Source organism: Colletes latitarsis, chromosome 6 (genome assembly GCF_051014445.1).
Source record: "Colletes latitarsis isolate SP2378_abdomen chromosome 6, iyColLati1, whole genome shotgun sequence".
NCBI classification, from domain to species: Eukaryota; Metazoa; Arthropoda; class Insecta; order Hymenoptera; family Colletidae; genus Colletes; species Colletes latitarsis.
In genome coordinates, this window is record NC_135139.1 from 6,457,107 (window position 1) to 6,471,355 (window position 14,249).

At 33.9% G+C, this 14,249-nt stretch overlaps 1 protein-coding gene across 1 annotated transcript; it reads left to right on the forward strand.

Annotated features, from left to right (window-relative positions):
• The first annotated feature begins 5,575 nt into the window (after positions 1-5,575).
• Positions 5,576-13,217, forward strand: LOC143342817 (ATPase family AAA domain-containing protein 2-like). The gene is made up of 9 exons (XM_076767082.1): positions 5,576-5,729; positions 5,813-5,961; positions 6,603-6,872; positions 7,954-8,145; positions 9,162-9,343; positions 10,263-10,449; positions 11,631-11,816; positions 12,116-12,251; positions 12,904-13,217. Exons 1-9 carry the CDS (start codon positions 5,576-5,578, stop codon positions 13,215-13,217), a joined length of 1,770 nt encoding a protein of 589 aa, XP_076623197.1.
• Positions 13,218-14,249: the final 1,032 nt, after the last annotated feature.

Sequence of the window (14,249 nt, forward strand, 5' to 3'; positions counted from 1 at the left end):
ATATTGTCACAAATAATACGCTACATTTCGATCAACGACAATTTGGTTATAAAAATATTCGATAAAATTGATCCTGAAGATAAGATGTTCAGTAGGGATCATTTTCTCAGTAAAAGATATTAAAACCTTTATGCTAATTAAATGGCTTTTATTTAGAACGTGACTATACTTTAGATTTCTACGTATAATAGCGATAATATTAAAAAGTGAACAGCCGGACATTAGTGAGCAAAGAAATAGTAACAGCATAGGAACAGTTAATGTGGGAACTAAGCACATGAAGATCTACATTTCTGTTTCTTAATATTTGAAATAAATCAACCATATTATTATATTAATATTTGTCATATATTTGCTTACTTACGTTTCATTCCTCTTGTTTCTGATTTTTTCTTATAACTCACAGGCCGTAATCATCTCGATTCTATACGATTACCAAAATTATTTAGATAACTTCTTTAAAATGAAAAATTGCTTTACACCAATTTCAAACACGGCGAGTCAGTGATTCGAAGTATAGCTTGCGACTGGATTTTTCCGATCTTTGCATAATAAAATTTGTGGCACCTCAGCTTTGCGTACACTTTTATTCACATATTCTGTTTCTTAAGTTCTTAACGAGTAATTCAAAACTGGCGATAAACAGCGTCTCGCTATTGGAGAAAAGAACGGGTAGAACAATGACGAATATAGATGCGACACTGACCATGCAATCAACAAATGTTTCTGCTCACTTTCTACTGATCGGATGTTGGGCACGCACTCATGTTACCGAATATAAATCAGAATGACTATCGTATAGGTTAAAAGATAAAATAAAAAACAAAGGTTCTTTGCCTAGATTGATCAAGTAAATATTCATATGTATACGACAAATATTAATACAATCATAACTCTGACTTGCGTTTTAATTGGTTCCGGGAAAGTCAATGTAAATAAAAAAATACGCAAGTCAGAGTAAATAAAGTGTAAACTATATGTGTACATACTACATGCTTTATCTATTTAAATTTTAATAATACTTATGTATTGTTATTATTAATATATTATATTGGTATTATTTATGTATAAATGGTTATAAATATTTATACTCTCTACTCTTGATGCAGAACTTCATTTAATTATTATGAAAGCGGTATTATTATCTCTGTTTATACGATTATTGACGAAACTTCTTTTTTTTTTACGTAAAATTTCAGGGCAAAAAACAAGTAATTGTTTTATTCTATTATTAACCCTTAACGATCCCTGTTCATTTGGATCAATATCTTGTAAAACTATTAAACCCGATTCTGTTAGTTCTAGCCATTCCAGCAAATTTTAAAGTAGTCATGGTTTGTTCTAAAGATACTTCTTCAGTTTTTCAGGTATTATCTCAAATGCAAATTGGTTTTTAATTTCAGTAGACTCATCAAACGCGAGTTTTTGATTATGCGAATTTAATAAGTCGAAGAAACCCTTTTCAACAATTTCTAAATGAAGATGTAACGCAATGTTAACAATATCTTCAGTCACTTCACGAGGATCATCATTATAGAAAAAAAAACAAAGCTTCTTCCATACATTCTTCGTTGTTTTATCAGAAATTTCAGATTATGAATTGCCTACGATTTTGACTCCATTCAAGATGCTGATAGATTTTAGGAACCCTTTTTATCGATAAAGTGCTATTTTCTCTTATGTACGCATAATAAGCTTTAAATACTTTTACAATCCCTCGATTAATACATTAATTTAAACCAGTTTACGCGTGAATTAATGTCATTTAACACTAGATTTACGGAAGCCGTCAATTTGACGGATGTCAGATTCCATATTTAAAATTGTAGAACACGTAAATATTATTTTTTAACAACTTATGTTGATGCAATGACATGAATACATATTCTAATTAAAAGAAAAATCGTATTTTAAGATAATCGTCAACACGAAAGGTATCAATAAATATACGTGCTTTCAATGCCCGTAAATCTAGTGTTAAGTTAGTTGAAGAATGAGTCGAAACATTATTCGATAGTAACATACCTTAAATAATATATAATATATAATACCTTAAATAAATTTTGAGGCAAACAATAACGTTTAGCCATAGAATCAAGATAAATTTTACTGTACGTTTTGTAACAAATTATAACAAGGCAATATTCGATTGCATACTGTGCCAGAATACAAATGCCTCGTTGTTTTTTATTTTTATTCAATAATATTCCATATTATTCTTTGTGGATTGATTAATATTTTAGAATCATATCCCACCAATCCTGATTTCGTAATACCTACGAAGGAATGTCTTGTGTCGTCGTTGCATTTTCACAGAGTTCACATCTGTTGACACCATCAGGAAGTTGATAAGCGCTGTCCAAGTCTGTACAACGTCGTTATTGTTATTATCTATAGTACTTACAGTGTCTTTAGCAAATCCCTGACGAATAAGATGCAATGATTCATCCATGGAAACTGTGACATACAATTTTTTTATATTCTATATTTGCGGTGTGCTAAAAAGAATATAAATACTTGATATCCACTTTCACAAAACTAAAATACTTTCAACACTAATAATAAATATTACGTTTCTGAATACAATAGCGTAAAAATGATATATTTTATATTTTTCCCATTGAAATTGTACAATGCGGTGTATGGAGACTCTTTTGACTGACTGCATATAAAAATAAAGTTTAATAATGAAAAATCGAATGAAAATTGAAACCCATTAGAGCAATAAACAATAAACAGAAGGTGTGCGGAGTACAGTGGCTGACAGTGAAAATCGTCCACCACATTCGCTTTCTTAATTTTGGCCAAAATATGCATCGTATGAACATGAGATTTTTGTAATTAACGTAATAATGTTTCATCTCTATTGTTATTTGTTTCCATATAAAAAGAAATCCAAATATTAGCAAATATATGAAGCAAAATGAATATATGTAATGACATTTATGAAATTTGACTCACACTAAAAATCGTCCATTTTTAATATTCGGGGATTCCCCTAACTAACATATGTGTGTTCAGCTGTTTTTTACATTTTTTCGCTTAGTAAGCATTAGATGAGCATAGTTTTATCACACTATTTCATTAATTCTCAAAGAAAAGAAACAATGGAGATACGAAAATTAGTAATTTTCCATTATAATAATGGTAAATCTTAATGTGAAATTGCACAAATTATAAATAGAAGTCATACTAGAGTAGAATGCATTTTTAAAAGATCTAAAAGTGAAAACTGCATATCAAAAAAACAAAAAAAAAATAAGAGGAAGATTTTAAGCGATCATAATGAGCGATATGTTTTGCGACAAATTAAGAAAAATTCCAGGTAAAGTGCCCCCGGAAATACCTGCAGATGTTGAAGTACATTTAAATAAAAAGGTGTACCCAGAAAATATTTGTAGAATACTACGGAAAAATAATTATCATGGTCGAGTAGCAAGAAGAAAGCCGTTTATCAGTGCAAAGAACAAACTTAAAAGAATCGAATTCGCCCGGTAGTACATTAATCAAGGCTTTTCGTTTTAGAAAAACGTTCTTTTTGCAGATGAAAGTTAATTTCACATTTTCGGTTCAGGTAGGAGGGTCACAGTCTGGAGGAAACCGAATGCAGAATTAAATGTAAAGAATATTACCCCCACAATTAAAAAAGGTTCTGCCATGATTTGGGGCTGCATGGCAGCCAATGGTGTCGGTGCATTACATTTTATTGAGGGAAATATGGACAGATGGATGTACTTAGATATTTTAAGGAAGAATTTGAAAGAAAGTGTCGAAAAATTAGAAATTTTGAATACATTCTATTTTTATCAGGACAACGACCCTAAGTATAAGTCTGTAATCGTTTAGGAATGGTTACTCTATAATTGTCCAAAGGTAATTGAAACACAACCCCAGTCGCCGGACTTAAATGTTATTGACCATACAGGGTGTTCGGCCACCCCTGGGAAAAATTTTAGTAGAGACTCCTAGAGGCCAAAATAAGACGAAAATCAAGAATACCAATTTGTTGATGAAGGCTTCGTTAAAAAGTTATTAACAATTAAATTCAAAAATTTCAAATCGTACTGGAAAAATTATTTTCGATTGCGGGGGTCAATTACAATCATTTTTGGTGAATACACATATTTCCGAAATCCTACCCACTTTCGAGAAAAAAATTCAAGTAAGTGCTGAAAGTTTTGGGTAAAAAAAAAGACTTACGAATCGTCTTGGAAAAATTATTTTTAGTTGCAGGGGTCAATTGCAAGCATTTTTGGTTAATAGACATACCCCCGAAATCCTACTCAGTTTCGAGAAAAAAATTCCTTACCAAAAATCTAATGTCAGGCCAGAAATGCTACCCCGAAATTTCATGCGAATCTTTAAAACGTCATAACTTCTGAATGGATTGGACGATTTTAATGTTTAAAAAAGCAAACAACGCGTATTTTGGTGTAGAATATGTACAAATCGCAAAAATATTGGAAAAGTTGGTCCTTGACCCTGCAAAATGAAAAAAACCCCATAAAAATGGTCCAATTTTGAAACAGCCATAACTCCTACAATTGTGAATATATTTCAATGAAACTTTTTTCTGAAGTAGAGCTCATGGGTACCTACAAAAAAGTATTAGACAACTTTTGTGTAGGGCGTCAAACAAAATTACTAAAAATGAAAAACGAATTTTTAAGAAAAATCGATAAGGGGGTAGGTGCCTAAATTTTTCGACGAAAAAAAAAATTTTTAATTAATTCCGAAAAAATTATTTTCGGTTGCGGGGGTCAATTACAATCATTTTTGGCCAATAGACATACCCCCAAAATCTTGCGCATTTTCGAAAAAAAAATTCAATACGGTCGGAACTTTAAACGTTAATAACTGTTTAACGAAGCCTTCATCAACAAATTGGTATTCTTGATTTTCGTCTTATTTTAGCCTCTAGAATCCCCCATTAAAATTTTTCCCAGGGGTGGCCGAACACCCTGTATATGCTACGAATTAGGGACCAAAATCCGGCAACATTTCATAACAAACAAAGAACAATTAAAAGAAGCGTTGAAAATAGAATGGAATAAAATTTCTTCTGAATATACCGAAAAATTAGTTAAATCGATTAATAATAGGTTTAGAGAAGTAGAGAACAGTAAAGGAAATCCGACCAAATATTAGAAATAAAACTTTTTATAATTAGTGTTTAAGTTTTTAATTTATAACTAGATGGACGATTTTCACTGTGAGCCACTGTATGTACTTTTAGACTGATTGTGTATTTATCACCATATTTCATAGAATTACACGAATGTTGCTCTAAATCGCAATTGAACGATTCGTATGTTTCGTTAAAGTCGAATGGACGAAACGTCAAAAATAATGAAATTATATTGTGAATCGATTTGAATCAACCAAACATCGTGTAAAAATTCCAGTAAAATTTACAGAAACTCATAATGTATGTGTACATCGATGTTACTGGTATATGAAGTAGATCTCGGAGGCTTGAAATTTGAAGAGCAACAAGTATAAAATCGAACGATCTAAATGAGGATACGTTCGTCGGTTATGCGAAATAGAAGTTTGGGCGTCAGTATCACGAAAGATGTCCGGCGTGAAGGATTTTTCTTGCATCGGAGGTCTGGAAAAGCATATCAGAGTTGTAAAGGAAACAGTCCTGTTCCCGCTTTTGTACGGTGACGTTTATGCGAAATTCAACTTGAAACCACCGAGGGGCTTGCTCTTTTACGGGCCTCCTGGTAAACTAAAGCGTTCTACGGTTCGTAATGAAGCACAATCTTGTGGAAACCGCAATTTCCAATTGACGATCTCTGATTCACAGGTACAGGAAAGACTCTTGTAGCTAGCGCTTTGGCCGCAGAATGCAGCAATTCCGAACGTAAGGTTTCCTTCATATCCCGTAAGGGCTCTGATTGTCTTAGTAAATGGGTCGGGGAGAGTGAAAAGAAATTGCAGAAAATCTTTTCTCTGGTTAGTATAACTCGTTGTTTTTTACGATATTGATCATCGAAATCCTATATCAATGTTTTCCAAAGTGGAGGGAGATTCAGAGCGCTGAAGAGAAAATATGGAAAGGCGTGTGTAACAACGCGTTGATTGTCTGTAAAGTAGCAATATTGTTTAGTTTTAAAAAACCTTTCAGATTATCGATATGTACAAGCGATACTTGTTTTGTATTCATCGAACGTGTAATAAGTCAAAATCATTCTGATACACATGTGAGTTAATGTATTAAACGTTTCTTCATAGTATGCAAGGTTTTTGGTAACTGGTGGTAAAATCAACTTTAAATACATTGAGTCATAAGAGAATTCGTACTTCTTCAATTTAACACTTTGAACGATTGTTATTTCTAAACAATATAGTTACAATATTCTTATAACATGGAATGTAAATAGCGATATTTCTTCACTTCGTAAAATTAAAAAAAATAAATAAATAAAGACGTTTAATAATAACAATTACTCCAGTTTGATTAAATGTTTCTTACCCCTTTTAGTGAATACTAAGCGCCCTTGTTTAACACTCTGCATTCGAAACAGTTTGTCCGATTATGGTCCACGAGGCGTTCAGTTTCCAAACTTCCTCTCACGATTGAATAAATCTTTCAGGCTCAACAATCGAAACCTTGCATCATCTTCTTCGACGAAGTCGACGGGTTAGCACCTGTAAGATCCAGTCGACAAGATTTTGTGCACGCCAGCATCGTCTCCACTCTGTTGGCTTTGATGGATGGCTTGGAGAACAATTCAGAAATCATAGTAATTGGAGCAACGAACAGAGTCGATGCTATAGATCCTGCCTTGAGAAGATCCGGTCGATTCGACAGGGAATTGTACTTTCCGCTACCGTGCTACAACGCGAGAAAGGAAATACTCTCGGTATCATTGATCGTAAACCGTTACAGTAATGTGTGGTTAATTTTAACTAGAATTTTCACGGTTAACTTTCCACAATTTATCCCCGTCATCTCAGCGTCTCAAACTCGATGAGACTGGGCTCAGCAGGAAAAGAAAGAGAATCGGTGAAACGACAGAAAGTAAGGTACTGTTGAGCGCGGAATCGACCTCTCCTTCGATTCGTCCTCAAGACGGGGTTCATGGTAGGGAAACATTCTTTCTTCAATTCTCACATCTGCACACCAGCCCTACCATGAACCCCCCTAACTGCACATTTGGGGAAAGTTGACCTGCTCGTCGACAAACAGCGGCAACTTTCTCCAATGTCCAAGGGCACCGTTGCAAGGGTGCTTGGAAGGGAGGAGACGGCGTCGGAGCGTTCTTCAAATCAATTCGTACCAACAGTCGAACCCATCAACATCTTTCTCACATATCAAACATCATCGCCAACCATCATACATACTTAATACTAGGTTTACGGTATGCGTCAATTTGACGCATTCAGATTCTAAACTTATTGTTATAGGACTCATAAATATTATTTGTTAGCAATTTATGTTGAATTGAATTGATGTAATGATATGGATGTATACTGTAATTAAAAGAAAAACTGCATTTTAATGCAACTGTCAACGTAGCGAATTATAATAAAAATATGCGCAACGAGTGTCCGTAAACCTAGTGTTAATCGTGTGTAATAAACAATTACAAAACTCAATCTCGCAAAACTTACTATCCTCCATCCAAGATATTAATTTATTTCGGAAAGACGCGGGTCCGACGTTGGATTGTAATTAAAATCTACACGCAGTACAATCAAGCAATAAGACAAATTTTGTATAATATTTTACTAAAAATATCGTCGTATTGTGTCTATCTCTGTTTACAAAACCTCAATTCTATAAAAAATACGCTATCCTACATGCGTAATGTTGGGCCCCAAACCTTAGGAAAGTTAACCATTCATTACTGTATTCGTCTCTGAAATCAGAACCCTCGCGTAACGTTGACCTCACAGATACACCATTTTTAGTATTTAACGCTAATTTTGCATTATTTTTAGGTACACATAAAAAGTTGGAAAAACAAGCCGCCGCAGAAGTTTTTGGCTTACCTAGCGTCGAAAACGATCGGATTTTGCGGCAGCGATCTGCAAGCGCTTTGCGCCGAGGCAGTTATGTGCTGCGTTCGAAGGAACTATCCGGAAATATATACGTCCAAGACAAAATATCAGATCAACGAACGTCACCTTAAAGTAATTATTACAAATTCGGAGATCGACAATTTACTCGCTGCAAAGAACTTTGTGCGATATTTCGGGTTTTAAGGGATTGCGGTACTTTTCTGACGAAAAATTTTTTTCATAAAATGATAGTTTGAAGTTTTAAAAATATTATATAATCGGTCTTGTTGAAAAAAATTGTAACAATACTAAATACATGACGCCTAAAGCGGTAGTCAGCGTGCAAGTGCAGATACGCCAGATTAAAGTTTCATTCAAAGAATCAGCATGGCGTTGCAGAAGAATGTAATTGCCTTTAGATTGATGATAGGAGACAATAGATCATCGTGCTCGAAATTATATTTTGTCATAGTAATCGGTTTTTAATTGCTCAACTTTTTGAGGGTAAAGTTTAAGCCTTGTCTCCGTTGAAGCAACAACAAGCAATATTTTGTTGTAGTTTTATATTTCTTAAAAAGGTCGCAATTTGTTGCTGAATGATTTCAAAAAATCATAGATCATAGCACGCCCATACATTTCCGATAACAAGCTTTTTAACGTTAATGTACGCTAATCTGTCGATAACCGTCGCATACTCGGAACTAAGGGGCGATAGCCAACGAGAGAGGTAGGTGTGATTGAGCGTTGTTATCTATCTCTGAATAAATAGCACGTCTCTGATTATAAATGCCAGTGACGGATCTACAAGAGTAGGAGATGAGGAGGAGTTAATAAAAAATCGTAAAAATGTTCGAGGTTCCGAGCATTTAAGAATCCTTGGAAATAATAAAAATGAATTAATAATTACAATTTCATGATAGTTTAACATTTGTCAAAGAATAAAGAAATTACTTGAAACGACTCAAAAATTGATCATTTTTGAGTTAATTGGAAGAGAGAGATTTAAGCCCCTATAGTTCCCCTATAATTCCTCTTCATGTGTTATTTCATTCACAATATTGGTACGGTATTATTAATATTAAAATTAATTTAAAAAGTATTTCTAATTAACTTCTGTACAATCATTGTTGCAATTACTGCTACAATAGATCGAGAAACAAGATTTCGTGAGGGCTCAGCAGAATATCGTGCCAGCATCTCATCGTGTTTCAATTGTGCCTGTGAAGTCTTTGTCATTTAAGATTCAGTCTCTACTTCAAGATAATTTATCACATATACTGGCTCAACTCGAGAGTCTGTGTCCAACAGGAATGTTAATTTGTGACGTCATGTGAGTGTTAGATTATAATTTGATTGAACTCTATCGTACACACCAAAAAGTATTAAAAACGTCTTAACTGAAATAAACACAGGAAAACTATTTTACTATTTCTTGAAATAGATCGTAGACATACAATAGATATTATTAATATGTAGGTCCTTAATCATACTAAAGTGATCTTAATGCTGGAAACAAAGAAGATCAAGAAAATGTACCAGCATTGCTTGCTTCTAATGTTTTCATTTTTACTTTGAAAGACTACCAACAGTTACGTTCGCAAATTTTACGTGTATTATTTTGGTCGTAGTCGCAGAAAGTCTATCTGAATTTCTCTTCCGGCGTACCTGTTATTGACAGTGAAGGGGTGATAAAAGAGGAAGCACCGAGTACTTATCTTTTGTACCTCCTTTCAGGCTGTTAAACGTCAACACGCGCAGACAAGTGTAATAGGTTTTTCTCTCAAATTCCAGATGCAGAACGCGACTGTAAATATTTCTCACACTATTTTGAAAACACCGTGTATGTACAAAGTATTAGGCGAAAGTAACATTCGTAATTTAATAGAAAAAAAAACAAAATTTTCATAAAACTCCATGGTGTATTCAAAACATTGTTTTAAGTCGTAGTATAAAATTTAACATAAACATATCGGATGATCTAACATTAATCTTAATCTTACCGGAATGCGACTTTGAGTCGCATACTAAATTTGAGTAAAAGTAGTGTCTGCAACTACTTATATATATTATTGAGTTATAAAATACATAAAATATCATTACTATCTAAATTTACCTACTGATCCTATAATTACACAAATTTGATATCTAATCCAAGATCTCATTCTGATAGTATTAGGGTTAATAGTTAAATCTTTAAAGAGTACTCTCATGGAATGATACGAAATAATCGTGGGGGAATTATTTTACAGAACTGGAAAGGCAGCGTCCAGGTCGACCAGCTGTCCGAGAATTTTATTGTGTGGTGACGATGATTCCCATACTCGTCACTTGGGACCGGCCTTGCTTCATACGTTGGAACATCTTCCTTGTCACGTATTGGACGTTACGACTTTGTTTGAAGAAACTGGTAAAGCAGCAGAAGAAGCTATCATTCAAGTAACTACACGCGATGAGTTGTTACTAATAACTTATTACACATATACAGGGTGTTCGGCCACCGGAAAAAATTTTAATGCGAGATTCTAGAGGCCAAAATAAGACGAAAATTAAGAATACTAATTTGTTGATTCAGGCTTCGTTAAAAAGTTATTAACGTTTAAAATTCCGCCTGTAGAACGGCAATCTGCGAGCAGACCTTATATTCAATGTATTTTTTCGTCCCCCTTTTTCTAGGGTTCTAGAGCTCCATTAATACGCATTGTTTGAATTTTGAATCATTAAAATCCTTCAATCCGTCTAGAAGTTATGATTTTTTAAACATACGTATGAAATTTCGGGGAAAACATTTCCGGCCACACAGTATATTTTCGGTAAAGAATTTTTTTCTCGAAAGTACAAAGGATTTCGGGAGTATGTGTATTCACCAAAAATGATTGTAATTGACCCCCGCAATCGAAAATAATTTTTCCAGAATGATTTGAAATTTTTTTTTCGCTGAAAAATTTCAGCACCTATCGATTTTTTTTAAGAATTCGTTTTTCATTTTTAATAAATTTGTTTGACGTCCTATGGAAATTTTGTTTAGTACTTTTTTGTAGGTGTCCATGAGTTCTACTTCCATACTAAATTTCAATGTAATACGTTCACTATTGTAGGAGTTATGGTCGTTTGAAAGTGGGACCAGTTTTAGGGGGGTTTTTTACATATTCTCCACTAAAATACACGTTGTTTGCCTTTTGGAAAATTAAAATCCTTCAATCCGTTCAGGAGTTACGATGTTTTAAAGATTCGCATGAAATTTCGGGGTAGCATTTCTGGCCTGACATTAGATTTTCGGTAAGGAATTTTTTTCTCGAAAGTGCGTAGGATTTCGGGGGTATGTCTATTCACCAAAAATGATTGTAATTGACTCCCGCAATCGAAAATAATTTTTTTCAGATGATTTGAAATTTTTTAATAACTTTTTAACGAAGCCTCAATCAAGAAATTGATATTCTTGATTTTCGTTTTATTTTGGCCTCTAGAATTTCCCATTAAAATTTTTCCCAAGGGTGACCGAACAGCCTGTATATAGCAGTAGTTCCTAAATTTTATGAATGTACCACCCCCTTAGTTTCATGATCTAATGTACACTAACAATGTTTATTACTAATGTTATCGATTATTCAACGAATTAGAAAATAAAGATGGCTCGGAGAAGTTTACCATCGTTGCTCTACGTTCCTGATATTTTAGCTTGGTGGGAATTAGTGGATGAGGCGGCACGCGTTGTTTTTACATCTTTGATGCAGGGTTTAGACCGATCGGTATATATGTTAATTTTGGCCACAGCCAATTGTCCACGAGATGATCTACCAACAGATGTAAGAGAAATTATAATTTGATTTATAACAATAAATACATATATGATACTTCCATAAATCAATTTACCATATTAGAGCATGTACAGTTAATTAAATAATCGTTATAATGAAAAGTAGAAGTCAGTGTTCTATGATTCTAGAAGACAATTTTATTAACTTGACAATGCTATTGAATGGAAAGTCATTCTCAAATTTCAAATACAAATGGATTAATGTTACGTAAAATTACGAACATTGTTGTTTAACGCAACAGCTTTCATTTCTGTTTTAAATGTTTTTTAACGCTGCTAAATTATTAGGTCGCGTGCTTGTTCGACGATCATCAGGGCGAAGTGTTCGAAGTCATGCCTCCTGAAAAGCAGGAGCGTGAATCATTCTTCAAGCAGTTATTCATTCCCACAGAATCTGACATTGAATCGAATCAATCGTCACAAGGTATAACATTGTCAAATCGCATACAATTTAATGGAGTATTCCTCATTTTTACAGAAATCAAAAATTATTCTCTTATATGAGAAACGAAGTTATTCCCATCGCTGTTTTGTTTATTCAGAAAAATACAATTTTACATTTGTGATTATGCATTCATATTTGGGGTAAATCCAAATTATTTTTAATTATACGTAATCGGTTCTTTTAACTTGAAAGTATTTCGGAAGTAGTTTGAAGAACATGTAATTAATTCAGAGTCGAACATTCTATATATTAGTATCTTAACGAATTCTTGATCTTGTAAAATTTGTCATTAAAACAGTGGACTTCGTTCAAATTGAAACGAGTCCAAAGAAGACCAAAGAAGGAGGTAGGAAGCGAAAATCAACAAGGAAAACTAATTCCGCAGAAAATTCTACAATGCGTGAGTAAATTGTCCTGCAAATTATTAACAGAATTATTTATAAGGCGATAACAATGTTTTGACAACGATAGAAGAAGTCTCGTTGTCACGAAGGAACAAACCCGGAACCAGAGCGCGTAACAAACTTTGCACCGTGCGATCGGCTCAATTCAAGGCAACTTCAAAGACAAGTAATATGAACTGAAATGCAAATTACGATACTCCTGATAACATAACGTCATTTTTCGACAGAAATCGCGGTTAAAAGAAAAATTAGTGCGTCTGGCGAGGGGCCATCGTCGAAAAAGACGAAGAACACGTCCGCGGGAAGTTTGTCCGCGTCCAGCACCGAAAAACTGACTGATCCTCGATCGGAAGAGCTGCTGCAGAAGATCATTGCGATCACGGAAGCATGGCCGTGCCACGATTTGGAAACCCTCTACGCTTCCCTCGAATTAACTTTGGAAAGGAATGGGGAAGATACATGTACGGCGATGGAAGAATGTCTCGAACATTTTATGGAATTTAGGAGAATCAAAGTGCACGTGAAGAGGGAAGAAAATTGAATTTTTATTTCTCTTTCCTTGGTAAGCAGCATTACTCTAGTTTGTAATTCGATCGCTGCAGGCAACGTATCCGTTCACCCGTTAATCTGTAATTTTCAGTTATACGCCACCGTAAATTAGACTGCTAACAAGTACCTGTTAAAATTTGATTACACTTAATCAAACGAGATGGAAGCACGTACAAGTCTACTCTGTATTTTGTTAATAATGTATGATATGGTACATATCATACGATAATGTATAGCATTCTTGTTGTGCTAATTTTCTAATATTTTTTCGTGATTATATATGTACATGTTGCATGATGTGTTTCGTGAAAGGTGTATACGTGACGACGATTATTATCTACTTTGTTAAATAAGGGAAAGTAGAATAAACTCGGGTACCAAATTTATTTTGTTACCTACGACAAATCAAAGGCCGGTGAAGATTTTATACACGATTACCATTTTTAAGCGGTCAACATGGTATACAATTAAAACATGGCGTCTTTTAATCTTTAAAAAATGAGATCTTCTATTGCAGTGAAATTTAAATAAGTTAACAGAATCCAGAAATAGTTCAAAATAAAAACTTCCAAGGGTGAAGAAATATGTGAAAATACTCTGTCTGATATTTACGACGATATTAACGAGCAATGTGGTTTAATAAAATTTATATTTCTGTGTTTGCTTAATGAAAAAGTTATATAGAACTAATATTTAAATATTTATAAAATTTTGAGTCGAAAAATAATTAAGAAGCTATCATCGGATTGAAACTCTCGTGAAATGTGTGACCATCAAAGTATTAAATATAAATGTTGAGTAAGGAGTGAATTGCAAGAGACGTTAATGCACGTTAGTGCAATATACATATACCAACTTTCATTACATGAATATGTGTGAATATCAGGATGAAATTCGATACCGTTCCGAGGTATCGAAACTTCCTGAACATGACCGAGGCAAATTTAATTATTTCAGTTTTTACATTGGCAATGGAACGACGTCCGCGAGTACACTTGAACGCGACCAGCAGTCCTGTAACGCA